The 15,023-nt window shown below is 42.8% G+C and overlaps 1 protein-coding gene across 5 annotated transcripts in view; it reads left to right on the forward strand.

Moving 5' to 3' along the window:
- ARHGAP21 (Rho GTPase activating protein 21) overlaps positions 1-9,901 on the forward strand; it is a 121,442-nt gene extending 111,541 nt beyond the window's left edge. For all 5 annotated transcript variants that reach the window (XM_080384832.1, XM_080384829.1, XM_080384830.1 and 2 more), the window contains 7 exons: positions 190-263; positions 350-439; positions 2,401-2,526; positions 2,726-2,767; positions 3,102-3,207; positions 4,978-5,009; positions 7,338-9,901. In XM_080384832.1, the coding sequence (XP_080240958.1) occupies positions 190-263; positions 350-439; positions 2,401-2,526; positions 2,726-2,767; positions 3,102-3,207; positions 4,978-5,009; positions 7,338-9,071 (2,204 nt within the window). In that variant the 3' untranslated portion in view covers positions 9,072-9,901. The remainder of the gene's footprint in view (positions 1-189; positions 264-349; positions 440-2,400; positions 2,527-2,725; positions 2,768-3,101; positions 3,208-4,977; positions 5,010-7,337) is intronic.
- Positions 9,902-15,023: the final 5,122 nt, after the last annotated feature.

Genomic DNA, 15,023 nt, shown 5'->3' on the forward strand with positions numbered 1-15,023 from the left:
ATATTATATGCAATATAATGGGCTAATTTGTGACTTCCAGAGGTCATTCATCCACTTGTGTGTGTGTATATATATATGTAGTGTTACCTGTATTCTCAGAGGGGTGGGTCTGGGGGTGGGTGTGTATACACACACATGCATGCACATATTTTTTTTAAAAAAATTACTAATTACTGCTTTTTTTAACAGACAAATATGCAGATTTTATAGATGCCAATAGAAAAGAAGATCCTGTTGAGCGTCTGAAAACGCTGAAGAGACTGGTAAGCTGAAATCAGGTGTGTTGTAGGTGCACTACAAAATTAGCATTAAATGTTTAATGTTCTGAAATAGTGATTGTTTGTTTCAGATTCATGATTTACCTGAACATCATTATGAGACTCTCAAGTTTCTTTCTGCACACCTGAAGACAGTAGCGGAGAACTCAGAAAAGAACAAGGTATCAGAAATAAAAGTATAATGTATTTTGGTTTGTTGCTTTCATTAAGTACAGTTTTTCTGCAGGATTATTTCTGTTAAAGTGATAATTTATTGTAGAGAAAATTAAGACTTTTGCTACATTGAGAAGATTTTTGGATTAGGCTAAGGATTCCTGCAAAATATGCACCTATTTAGTGTGAATTAAATTTATTCAAACTGGTATTAATTCTTGTGGGAATAACTGCCTACATTCTAAATTGATCAGAAGTCTATATATACAATCTAGACACCAACAAGAGTGTGCCGGGACAGGGCTCAGGTGAATGTCTATGACTTGAGTGAACCTGTCGCACCATCTTTGTGTGAAGTCTGGCTTCCTGGACGCTTGAGTAATTTTTAAGACCAGGACTTGCTGCAATTACTTGAATGTTTCATGACACTGTAGATGCTGTTTTGGCCGGTTTTGAAGAAAGAAAATTCATCATGCAGAGGGTGGTAGTTCACTACTAGAGGGTCTTTGTCCACCTCTAAGAATAGCTTTTTGTCATTTCCATGGGGTGAGGAAGAGTTAACATTAGGTGCTTCTATGCATGCTGTAATCCTACAGTAAATGCAAATAATAGTATCCCCCTTTTTTAGATCTCAGGGAGGGGTAGCTGAATGCAAAGCTGTGCACAGCATGCATGTGTTTCTGGATGCTTCACTCAGGGCGGGTAATGTGGTGGCTTGTTACTTGGCTACTAATACACAGGGTCCAGCAGTAAAATTTGTATGATTGATGCTATATAAATGAACCTATGGCCAATCTTAAATAATTTAAAAGATCAGAAAATATCTCGGTTCAAATTAATATGGTAGGTTCCAACATCAGCTTGGCAAGTAATACCTTCTAGTTAAATATGAAAGAAAAATATGTGTGTATATGGAAAAAAAAACACGTAACAAATTATAACTTATAGTGGAATTAAAGCTGACATTAAAAGGAAATGATAATAAATGTCATTTTTAAGTGCAATGCCTAAAGCTAAACTTTATTTACAATTTTATAGTTTTGGTGTGCTGTATAAATGTTTAAATAATGTTCATATAGGATATATAAGGCTAGATGAGTGAGGTGATACTATAATTGTATGACTTGTCAAAGGCCACAATTCAAGTCGAAGTGAGCATTAAGGGCTTGTGTCATCTTTGCAACTTCCTTCTGGCATGCACTAGGACCTTGCTTTCTACATATTGGTCTATTCTATTTCACAACAGTAAACTGTAAGTCAGAGAAGTGAGCAAAAATAGAAGGTAAGTGTTCTGCTGCTGCTTTCTTGGCATTATTTGTCAAGAGATGTAACATTAAAAGTAAATTAAGTGGATGATTAGTATTGTGACATGATCATACATCTCTGAGTCTGTCATTAATAGATGTGTTGGATCTATGATGTTGGTTGCTGCCACTTTCTCCCAAGTAGGTGCAAATTGAACGAGCTCTTTCTCAGTAGACATAATCCAGTATTTGATTACCAGCTTAATTTTTGTGTGTGTGTCATGTAAACATTTTCAGGAAAAAAAACCCCATGGAACTAGCAATGCCTTTTTATTAAAAAAAATTATATAAAAAAATGCTTAAAACATCAGTGTTTCTAAACAAAATAAGTAGTTTTTATAGGAAGGAAAAAAAATCCCCCGAAAGTGTAAAAAATATATCTGAATTCTTGAGTTTTCTGTGCTTGTGGATCTGTTTACTTGCAGTGGGTTAAACAAGATTGAACTCTGAATTGCAGAAATGTTGGATGCATTTATTGTAGCTGCATATAGGAGAGTTTTAGTGTAGTATAACATCCTACCTGAGTCAGTAATGTTTTTAAAAACCTTTTGTCCTTATTTAAAATGGTTCTCAGACATACTAATGGAGTTACATAAATGTACTTAGCCCATATTACTGTATTTTCTCATTATAAATGTATGTTATGGAAATATTTCATTTCTTAGATGGAACCAAGAAACCTGGCAATAGTATTTGGTCCGACACTTGTGAGGACATCTGATGATAACATGACACACATGGTTACGCACATGCCAGACCAATATAAAATTGTAGAAACACTCATCCAAAAAGTAAGTGGATGCATTTCATTATTTAAAAAATAAGATCGTACGCAGATCGATCAGCTTTTCTTTCATTGGGCCAGGTTGCGTCTGATGTTCATCCATCGAACTTCAGGATATCATTTTTAATAATGTTCATGTTTGATTGTTCCACATTTGGGTTTTGTGTTTCCTGTGGGGTTTTCACCTTTTTTATTTTAAATTGTAGCATGACTGGTTTTTCACAGAAGATGATGCTGAAGAACCTCTTGTAAGTATTGTGTCATAAATATTTGTATTAATTAATAAGACTTAGTTTAGAATCCGCTTCTGCTGCCTCTAGAATGTCTGCATATTTCTTAACTGCATCACTGTATGGTTTGCTCTTCAGAAGCACCTTTTTAGCTCTCCAGTCCTTGCAGTAATGATTTTTTTTAAAAAAAAAAGCCATGCATTTATTTTAAAAGCATAAAGCAAAATGGGAAAATAAGAATACGTGAGGAAAGCGTGTCCTCAGGTGAATAATGCAGTTTTCTAAATGCTATTGAATCATAATGAACTATTTGTGAAACGATGATGAAGAGATCTTTGTTTATTAACTATAGACAACAGTTCAGGAGGAAAACACTGTAGAATCTCAGCCAGTGCCAAACATAGATCATTTACTCACCAACATTGGAAGAACGGGAGTATCTCCTGGAGACGTATCAGGTAACTCTTGCCCGGACAGTGTTAGTCCGTAGGCTAGAATAACCTACTCTGTTAACTCACTGTAACTCTCTCTTCCTATTTTCTTTTACTAATAAACTATTTTTCTCTTTTCCAAAAGATCATTAACACTTCTTAAAGACTTGAATTGTTGATAATCATGCATGATATAATTTGGAAGACTTTGTTGTCTAACAGGAATATAATCATTAAAAGATGAGGCTTGCACATACTATTTTATTTATTCACAGTAACCCATGTAATCATCATCGTGAGGTGAAGCAGATATGCTGCTGTAAAGTGGTTTGTTGTGAAGGCAGAAAGACTGATCTTCAGTGGTGGTCTAATATCGCTCCTTCCAAACGTTAGGAATGCAAAAAATTGAGTTTTGTTTTCTTGTCAAGTGGTGGACACTTTAATATTAAAGTATGTTGCAGTATGTCTATACTAAAGCTGATTTCCTTCTGTTTATAAATGCCATCCTCTTTTGTGGCTAAGGACAAGCATTGCAGGCTCTTTTTTGGTGACTTTTTCCCCCCCTCCCTTCACTATAGTATTGCACTAACCCAGCATGTTGTATCCCACAAATGTTACCCCTTCGTCTTTAGCTTTTGTTTCAGTTTTCAAAGGGTTGTTCAGCACTTACTGAAACAGTCACTTTGTCCTGATGTTGCAACAGGCGAAGTGGGAGGAGTCTATCACACGGTGATGTCATTAGTGGATTCTGTGATGTCACTGATGGACAGCTGGAACTGTAGGAAGAAGGAGGACTGTTGCCCACACTGTAGCTGCCTTGTCTGCAGAAACCCCCGTTTCTTGTAAATGGAAAAAAAAAGTTGATCTGTGCTGTAAATTTTCTTTTAAGAGTATTTTAAACAGATCAATGCTACTTTTTAAAAGTTTTTCTGCTGTTTCTTGTTATCTCTGAAGCAGACCCTGAGGAGAAATAGCATGGTATGGTCTACCAGTCTTTCTAGTCATAAAGCATTAGCCATGTGTCAAAAAGGGGTGTGGCAGGGGGCTCAGCTCTTTCTTCCTAGCTGGAACACATCCAAGTTCATATTTTTAGTCATTGTGCTAGCCCCTTCCTACCCCCTTTATAATTGTATAATCTTGGGTTTTGCAAGACAGTAAAACTATGGTGTCCATTTTTCATTTCATAATAGCGCTTGTTATAGAAAAGTACAAAACTGGTAGCTGCTGAAATCTAGCCAATTTAAAAAGAAAATTTTACCTATACGTAGTCAGAGGTGGAGGGAGATGTATAATTGGGGTTTTACACACAAAGTACAACTTAATTTCTTTAAAAACTCACAAAAATAATATGACTACATGAACCATAATTTGTACCTAGGGCAGCCAACAGTACTAAGACATTCAATTTCGCTTTGCATATCCTGAATCTCAGGAGAGTACACAGTACAATCCTGAAATGGTCTTTCAGCTGCGGTTTTGCAGGGGCTGTATACTTAAAACATCGAATAAACATTAGTATTTCTGTTTTTTATTTAGAAGAACAGGGCTCCTTTGCCATTCCTATCATTGAGCTGGTTCTGCCTACAATTCACAGCATCCTTTCATGGCGGTGGCTTTCTGTGGTGCAGCTTGCATCTTTGTGAGCTCTGACTATTCACTCTGTTCTGGTTTTTATTTGCTTCACATTTTGTTCTGTGCTTGTCTTTTTCCATAAGTCCAGCATTGTCTGTAGCAACAGCAAAAAAATTGCACAGAACTGAGCAGAATTGTTTGTGTTTTTTTTTAATTTTTCCACAGATTCCGCTACTAGTGACTCAGCAAAATCTAAGGTAAATCCTTTTGTGCAATGATGTAGTTATAAGCTTCTGAAATATGTTGGATATTTGCTTGCTTTATTAAATCACTTATATGCAGATGTACTGTAGAGCTTATGTAGAATCTTTTCAATAAGCGGTAATACTGTTTTCTCATCAGATCGTTTTAAAGTGTTACATTGGAAAAGTATCACTTGTTTGTGGTTAGTTGCATCTGCTAAAGCAGTCAGCTGCAGACATAAACAGCTTTGTTCCAAGCTCTTGCAATTGTGAGCGCTTACCTCCTTTTTGCATCTCGTTTAGTAGAGGTAAATGTATATAGTATGTTCCCTGTCATTGCGGGCATACTGCTTACTCCCAGACAGTATTTGTGTTTCCCTGTTTCCCCTATTTCACTGAGAAAAGTGTGTGTAGAATTCAGCCTTTTCTTCCGCAGAAGGCAATAGTTGCTCCTCTTACAGTAGGCCAGAGGTGCTGCCATAGGAAGTGCCATCCGAACAGAGAGAAGAATTGCTGTGGTCACTTGGTAGGCCCCGACACCCAGTGGTCCATGGCCAGTCGGTTTTGGACTAGCACTAATCTGCTGGCACAGCATTCAGAGGTGTCACCTGTTGTCCAGAAGGTTCTTTGTGCTGCCTGTAGGCAGCCCTTGTGCAGGAGGCCGGGCAGTCACGCTGCAGGCTTCTCAGGTGCTTGTTTCCCTGGAGGCTCTCAGCAAGACTTAGTGTGTGTCTTCTGCCCACCCTGTCCTGATCTCTGCGCCGAGAGTGGGGGATATTTTTTGTCGTGGCCCGACATTCTGGATAACCATGAATATTTTTGTTACTGTTGGTTGAGTAGATGTTTCTCCCAACTCTTCCCTGTCCGTGTTCACGTAAACAAATCAGTGCACCAGTGCTGAGGCTGTCATGGTCAGTACAGCCACTCTGTTATTGTATGGCTGTTTGACCTTGGCTTGCGAAGTCATATAGTGGCAAATTTTCACTGTTGCCAGCACTTGTTTCATTTCTGAGGAGATAGTGAATAGGAATGAAATTTGTGCCAAGAAAAAAGTTGTTTGAGCCAAAATATTAAATGCACTGTGTCTTTTCAGTGCTTTGCCTTGTATGGCCAGGGCATTTATGCTGCAATAGTAGGCATCCTGTGATAGTTCACTGTCACGTGGGAGCTGTGATGCTGCGCTTGCGGAGCAGAGAAGTACCTTGTTGGACAACAGCTGAGTGGTTAGATGATGACTAGTGCGCATTGGCTTTCCCAGTTGTCTTTAAGCTTACTCTCTTAACTGGCTTTCTGAACTAGATGATTCTTTCAGTAATGACGTCCCAGTTTTATTGGCAAAATGGTTAACGAGAGGATGGCCCTTCCCCCCCTTCTCCTATCTTTCTCTGCGGTGCTGCATAGTAACAAGTAATTTGGCTTTAGAAGACTTTCGGAGCATAGCTCGTGGCAGCTGGTCTGAGTCTTCCTTCTGCCAGGTCAGAGAGAGGGCTAGATACCTGAACATAGGCTTAAGCCCACGTAGCTGACACCTGTGCTGCTCTTGTTGAGCTGTAGGCAGATGTCAAATTTCAGTCCCACTATGTTAAAGGCCTCCGATACGAGCAGCTGCCCTTTCCGAGAGATGCCATTGCTGTATTCTTTTCTCAAATGTCTGCACTGTGCAACACACCGGTCAGCAGTGAACTTCCCACTTGTTTTAAAGGCAGCAGTGGGGCGGTAAGTAGGAAAGGTACATAGCTTTGAAGCGGCCAGGTGGTAGTGTTGTCAGTGTAGTGAAAATAGGTTTTAATTAATTTTATAAAATTAAATAATTGGGCTTTTCCCTTTATTGCTTCCATGCAATTCAAAAGGTAGATTCCTCAAAAATCAGGAAGAAACTTACTTTGTAGTGATGACTTGATGCAATTTAAAAACTGAGCCTGAAAGATGAAAAATCTACTGAAAAGTAGTTTGAGAAATTACTCTTTTCACGTAGGTAAGACCTTGAAAGGAGGGATTGAAACCACACTTTTGGGACTTTTCTGTGAAGCAGTTTCAGTTGTAAACCAGTCTTGAAAAGGTTGTCTTGCTGTACTGGAGCCTGCTTTATTAGTCAATCAAAGACTAAATAGCTGTATATACAAACTAGTCTTTGTTAAGTTGAAGGGATTCAGATAAAAAGTGGAATTGAAAACTGACTTCTTGGGCAATGTCACAGACTACAGAAAGAGCATGGAAATATTTCCTGAATAAAGACAGACTTTCTGCTGTGAAGCTCAGGATGTGTTTTTAAAAACTCAGGCTAATGAATGTCTCCTTGTGATTTCTAATCATGCTTCCTCTCCCTTTTCCTTTTTTTAACAGGGTTCTTGGGGTTCTGGAAAGGATCAGTATAGCAAGGAACTGCTTGTGTCCTCCATTTTTGCAGCAGCTAGTCGCAAGCGGAAAAAGACAAAAGAGAAACCACAACCAAGCAGCTCAGAGGATGAGTTGGATAATGTGTTTTTCAAGAAGGAGCTTGCAGAACAATCTCGTGGTGACACAACAAAAGAGGACATGGCTAAAGGGGAATATGAAAGAGAGAGAGACATAGGGAGAAAACAGAGGATGTTTGTCTTGAAGGAAAAAGAGAACAGCAGTAAAAAAGATGTGAGTGTTATAAAGGATGAAAAGAAGTCATTAAAGAAGGAAAGTATCCTGTCAGAGGAACCTTCATTGCCTTACCATGAAAAATGTACAAAATCACCAAATCTCAGCTGTCTGCAAGCCATGCAGAAGAATAACCCAAAAATGCCTGTTTCACAATCCTCTTCCCAGGTTGAGGAGACAGTGTCTGACTCCAGCACTATGCTAAGCACTTCCTCCCAGGCTTCCCAGCACAGACACTCATGCAAAAAAGTAGCCAGCCCTGAAATTAAACACAATGAGTTTTTAGCAGCTGATGTCAGTTCCATCACCTCAGATTATTCAACTACTTCATCTACTATATATCTGACTGGTTTAGATGCCAGTATGCTGAGCCCTGAGGTGCAGTCGGTGACAGAAAGCAAGGGAGAAGATGCTGATGATGAAAGAAGCGAATTGATCAGCGAAGGGCGTCCTATGGAGACAGACAGTGAGAGTGACTTCCCTGTCTTTGCCACAAGTGCTGCTGCTGAAAGGCTGTCCAAGGGGAAGGTTTCAGAAGTGGTAAAGACCAGTCGGAGGAACTCTGAAGAAAGCGAAGTAAGTTGTACTGAGGGAAGTTCAACACCAAAGTTAGAGTCTCGCAGACTTTTCAGCTCACACAAACTTATTGAATGTGATACACTGTCTAGGAGAAAGTCTGCACGGCACAAAACGGACAGTGAGGGTTCAGGAGATGCAAAGAGTGAGAAGGACTTACCTACTGTGACCAAAATGTTTGACATAATGAAAAAAGGAAGATCGACAAGCAGTTTAGCCACATCGGCCAAAAGTGAGGCTGACAAGCAAGAACCTACCTGGAGGCTTAAAATTACAGATAGGTTAAAGCTGCGACTCAAATCATCTGCAGATGACATGTTTGGAGTTGGGAATCAGAAAGCGAACTCTGCAGAGACAGCAAAGAGAAAAAATATCAGGCGAAGGCATACGCTTGGAGGACAGAGGGATTTTGCTGAAATAAGTGTCCTGAATGCTTGGAAGGCTCAAGAGCCAAGTCAAAGTAGAGAGAGAGAATCTGAGCTTTCAGCTGTGAATCGGTTGAAGCCAAAATGTCCAGCGCAGGACCTCTCGATCTCAGACTGGCTTGCACGGGAACGTTTACGCACTAGCACAACTGACCTTAATACGGGTGAAACTGGAAAGCCCAGACTTGAGAACACTAGCATAGCAGATGTATCAAAGGTAGATCTGCCTTTATCTGCAGAGATGCAAGCAGATGAAGGCAGTTCTTCCAGCAGCTTGACTTTAATTAACAGAACACCACCTTCGGGACCATTTCAGCCACCAGACCAGGTAAATGGTGAAAATTATCAGAATATGAACAAAAACAACTTTAGCCCAGCAGTTGATGCCCATCCTCATAAACTGTCTGGGACCCAGGTGGTTAGATCTCGATTCTACCAGTATCTTTGAAATGGGGAGATATGTCCACTACAGCAATTCATTAACTTACTGTTACACTTCCCAGTAACTCTTGTGTGTGTGTGTACATATATATTTTTTTTTTCCTGTACTGTTGTTGTTACGCAGCCTTCGTTTGGGCTGCTTTCATCAATATGCTCTGTGGAACGTCTTCACAGTGCATTACCACAGCCAGAAGAACACTAAAGTTAAAGTATATATATATATATATTTTAAGAAAAAGTATATTTGATGGCTGCATACAAATGTTGAACAAAGCATCTGATGCAACATGCTGTGTAGTGTATACATGGTTTTCTGACTGGGAGTTGGCCTGGCATTAGTATGCAGAAAAACTGTTCTTTTGGTTTAGTCACTAACAAGTGCCTCATCATAAATTCATTTGGTTTGTTAGGGTGCCATATTGTTAAATTAGAGAAACTTATTACAAACAAATGAATGCATTTTACTGTTAACGAGTTTCATTACATTTTACAAATGTTAACGCAGGTGGCTACAGAGCTTCCATTCCTTAGGCATTCCAGTAAATATCGGAGTTTTATATTTCCAATTTTAATACAGATTTTGAGTTTTATGTGACTTGAATTTTTAATCTTTCTGTAAAATAAGTAACTTAAATGTACATACTACATGTGTATCTTTTCTTCAGATACCAGATTTGATATAAATGTTGTAACATAGGCGTGTAGATAGTGAATACTGGATGGAACTGGTTTCTTTTATCGAGAATATAATTCTGCATGATGACCCAACGAATCCAAACCTGTATTATACCTGTGTGCACACCCACTTAAACACTGGAAATAAAATTGTTTTCGTGACTCTGTGTGGTGCGAACTCATTCTCCTGAATGGTTTTGAAACGTTGGGTTTACAAGTTGCGATCAGCGACTGCTCTCGGGATCACAAAACCTGCAGTTGCTCCCGGATGAAGGGCACTTCTCTTTAAAGTCTTTTGTTTGTGGGGCACCACTGTGGAGGTTAGCGTATGAGAGAGATTCAGTTGGTTAAGTGTTTGCATCTTGATATAGAATCTATATAATCTGATTTCTAATGTAGGTAGCAAGTTAGTTTGTTTAATATGCTGGTTTCATAGCACTGAAAAAAACATAATCACCCCCAAGTCATAAAGAGTGAACACCAGTATCTGCCAGTATTATGCAGTCTTGGACTTTATATAGGTTTAACTGTTTATGTGAGCTTCTACCCTAAAAACCCTTCCGTGTGTGAACTCTCTACCGGTTCTTCTATTTTCTTGTTACTTGACAACAAAGTAGCTTTTCATGACTTTGGGAATTCCCATGTTTTACACTGTCATTTGCTTGGCAGAGCATTATACCTGTATCGGTGATAAATGAGCAATGAACATCATGAGCACAAAAAAATTTACGCGTGTGTCCTGTTACTGTGAAGAGAAGGAATTATAGTGAGTAGGATGTGTAGGCTGACATGTTGTTAAGCAGACTGCATTTCTTTCCAAAGTGACTGTAATAGTCCCATGCTTTTATCTGTTGTGGTTTTGATCCTTGAGAGAAATCATTATATAAAAATCGGCTGTGAAGAAGCATCAGATATGGCAGTTGAGATCTGTGGAAGTTCTCACCACATAATTGTGTGCATCTAGTACCAGTTCACGTAAAAATGAATGATGTTCTTCTGGCCTTGCAAACTAAAATGTCCCCTGTCCCTGCCCTCCCTGCCCCCCAAGCAAACAGCACGCTGATGTATTGGCAGCATTTCTGTGCGCGGTGTGAGGAAGAATGGCTATGGTGAATCACAGAGTGAGGGAGGATGATTTTTGTTTCAGTCCTAATAGTGAAGTGTATTTGAACAAGGGATTTCAGAATTTGGTGTTGTGATGTCTCTGTAATGCCATTCATCAGCACATACCCATTGTCTTTTACAGGAGGTGTATTTTTGTCCCATCATTAGTCTCAGAAGCTTGTTAGAGTGTGCTGAGCATCCACAGTAAGTCACAGGGGTCTTCTCAATGAAGCATTATACTACAGAGGTACATAAAGGGTCCTGCAGGTCTGCATCTTACTCTGACAGCCGTTTTGATGGATCAGGTTAATTTTCATTTTCTTGTGTTTATAGATAACTAATGATTTTAACTCCTGAATCTAGATGCATGCCAACTCATGCTTGACAACATAGAACTTTTATTGTGTTGACTGGAATAGAACACAAGATCTTTTGAAAAATCAGGAATTTAAACTCCACAAAAGAGGAGGTGTTTTGGCCAACAGTGCTACAGGTGCAAACTTAAGGGCTCAGCCACCTCCATGGTATAGTCTGCTGCTGCACTGGCAGCACGGAAGCTGCAGTTGCAGAAGGAGCTTGGACAAAAGTCGGGGATATCTTCAAGGGTGTAAGAAAGGGATTATGGCAGTTCAGACCACCACTGCCTTGCCCGCTCCATGTAAATGGGGTTTGGGATAACCTGGCAGGCAGAGTAGGAGGGAGGCGGGGAAGCGCTTGACTGAATCGCTGAATCCCCTGCCAGATGCAGGGAGCAATCTCGGGTGTGTCAGGGAGAGGAGAGTACTGGAGAATGTGGCATGTGGCGGCGTATCTGAAGCTGGGCAGACACTGATGCTTTTCCTGCTCTTTGAAGACTGCCCAGATTCTAAATTCCAGCCAGCGCGGCAGTAGAGGTGACAGACATTTTTAGGAGCCATTGCTATGCCCTGTGGTGCTTTTTTTCTTGTTTGTTTATTTATTTATTCCCCTCCTCCTCTTCTTGCTGCAGGAAGGGGAACGCATGTGTGATGTGTGCAGTAGCTTGCCCTGAGGTGAATGCTGTTAGTACCATATTTCCTCTGGAAGCTGGATTCAGTGCCATGAGGAGCTCCACGGATCGCAGAGCAGTTGAGGTGGGCAGGGACCTCTGGGGATTGCCTACTCCTGCCCTGGCTCAGGCAGGCGCAGCCAGAGCGGGTGCTCCGGGCTGGGGCTGGTTGGGTTTTGATCATGCTTATGGTTAAAAGGGGCGTACTTTATGTTTAAGCAGAATTCTTTAACGTTTTATATTTGTGCCCATTTATTTGGTTTTATACTCATCATCGGAAGGATTCAAACTGGCTTGGAGAATACTTTTGGTCTGAGGACTGCTTGGAGCTGTGTAGCTGCAGGTCATTAGGAACAGGTCTAAGCTGAGATCTGATGGGGAAATGAAAGGATGAGCTGTGCTGGTAGCAGTGGTGGTCCCGTTTTTTTAATGGTTCCAAACAGTGGGGATCGGTGGTTTAGTTTGAAATCACTTTTCTGGAATTTGGTAGCTGGAAGATGAGTTGTGTGACTGCTTTTTAAGACTTTAAAGGGCTTGTTATGGTCCCCATTAGTATCATTCACAGCACTGAAAATGTGGAATTAAGTCACGGCCACCATCCAGACGGTTTCTTAACTTCCTTTGTGCTGTTGCAGAGTTGAAGGAAAATCCTTTGCTGAGCTGCACATAAGGGTCTCTTCCTGTCTGCAGCATCAGAGAAGAATCTCTCTGCTTTGTCTAGGCAGGACAAAAGCGTTTGAAATGTAGCCTCATCTGCTACAAGAAGCTGTGCTCTTGTTTTCAAAGCCAGGTCATTACGCTGTCCTCATTTGGACAGTGACCAAGCGATTGTGCCAGCCTGTGCAAAGGGTGTAGGCTGATGTGTGGCTGGGAGAGGGATGACTTAAACCAGACCTGCCGCAAGCGGTGCACAGACCTGTGGCTCACAGTCATGAGACCATAAAAATCTGCCTTAATAATCTGTTACCAAACCTGTAAGTTTTTAAGCGCGCAGGAAGAGCTGCCTCTTAGTGGGGATCAGATGGATTTCGGCTCTGGATGTTTGTAGGCAGAAATGTCCTGCACATACCTCCTCTTCCCTGCTCTGTGCATCCTCTTTCGCCTTCCCAGAACTGTGGCCTACCCAGCTCAGGTGCTGGGTGTGTGTTGCTGCATTTTTGCTGTAGTGCCCATAGTTGGGGTCAGCTGGCGCAGAGGGATGGCACTTACCCTGCTATGAAGTCCTGTGCTGGCTCAGACTACAACAGGCAGCAGGAAGGTCCTGCTCACCTTCCAGCTCCTTCCACCTGGAAGGGGGCTGGTGAGCTGCTTCACTAAGTTTTCGGAGCAGCGAGGTCCCATCACACATGAACCCCTGGGGTCACTGCAACCTAAAGAGACTTGATGGCCGCTCGCCAAATAGACGTGGCTGCAAGTGCAGCAGGTAGCAGGCCTGGTACCCTGGGGGAGTGCTGCCCTCCTGGGTTCTCTCTTGCTGAAGAGCCGCTGTTGTCTTTCAAACTGCCCAAGAGCTGGTGAGAGCTTGATCTGGAATTGCCTGGGCCGGAGCACCCTGGGGACAGTGAGGAGGGTGGGTGGCTTTTCTGCAGGTCCCCTGTTTGAACACAGGCTGATGTGGAGAGCGCAGCTGGCCCCTTGCCAGCTGGGGGCTGAGGGCTGCTCTGTTAGCACCAAGCCCCGTGCTGCTGTGGGTGCTGCCCAGTGGCTCTTGTCCCCAACTTGGGCTGCTGTCACCTCCACCAGAACTGCCTCCTCATAACTGGTTTGCAGTGAGAAACGTCACATTTTAATCCCTAGACTGTGCCGTTTCCTTCTGTGGTTAAGGGATTTATTTACAGACTTGATTTTTTTTTCTGAATACTCTGCCCAGTGTTGAAAAGCACACCTGGTGCTGAGCTGCAGCCTACACACAGCCCTTCTGTGCCCGTGAAGTCCAGCAGCTCCGTCGCTGTACAAGCAGGACGTGGAGGGGATGAGTGCCACCTGACACGGTGCCAGCAGTGGTGCCTGCGCAGGGGAAGGTGCTGTCTGAGCCTGGGGCTGGGGTCCTGGTGGGTGCCGCACCCCAGCACTGAGGATGCCACACGGAGGTGCGCAAGACTTGGTGGCTGCTGGAAGGGTGTGTAGCTGGGGCCACAGGTGGGTGTTGTGTTCACGCCCCGATTACCCATTCACCACCGCAGACAAGAATTACCTGTCGCGTACAGCACTGCCTTTCTGCCCCCTGCGTGCCCAGGGACTGTGCGGGGACGGTTGGTTATTTATACAGCTGCTGTCAGCGTTTAAATCCACACAGCTGCAGAGAACGTGCTGCTGTAACCCCTTTGAGGAGGCTGAGAAGCGGCAGCAGGAGCAGTGCCGAGCCGCTGCCCCGGGGCGCGCGCTGCAGGGGGACCCTGCCTGGCCGCACCGTGGGGCACAGCTCGCGTGGAGCTGGAGAGGATCAGGTATGGTGAGCTACTGTTTTTTGGTAAGGATCAGATCCCTGGGGGATGTCGGTCTCGCAGTTTATGAACAAAACCTCGTATGTCCATCCACCAGCTTGAGCTTACTTCGCTGTGCGCCATGGAGCAGGAGCACACCCAGCCTCCTGGTGCTCTCTGCAGCCTGTGTGGGGACATGCGATAGCCCTGCCTGGTAACGAGATGCGGCACCGGATCAGGCTTGTTACCTTGAGAGCAAGGGAGTAATGTACTCGGCACCTGGGGAGGTAGAAAACGCCCTTGGGAAGCGCGTGGTGCAGGCTGTGCACTGTGAGACAAGTTTTTGACAGGTTCTTCCTACCTAAATCAGCTGCTCCCATACCAGGCTTCGGAGCCACCTCTTTTCTGCACCAGCTGGAAGGGAACTGGCTTCACTCCAGCGGTTCAGCACGAGCGCTCTGAACTGCACCTTACGCTTTGGGAGCCCCCCAGCTTGTCCCGGGCTCAGCTCGCAGCCCACCGCTGAAGCCCCCGTGTTCTGCACACGCCTGGGGCCCTTCCTGCTGTGCCAGTGGCAGGGATGGCACGATCCTGCTGGAGCTAGTCTCTACGTCCTGCTTATGAGGTATGAGTTAACATTTACATTCTTTAATTACTCCTGCTGCAAGGAATGCACCATCTGAGGGCTTACCCTTCGAATGATCCTGCAAAGGAACTGTTTCATAGGGAG

This window comes from Falco punctatus (genome assembly GCF_963210335.1).
Source record: "Falco punctatus genome assembly, chromosome: 4".
In the NCBI taxonomy this organism is placed as follows: Eukaryota; Metazoa; Chordata; class Aves; order Falconiformes; family Falconidae; genus Falco; species Falco punctatus.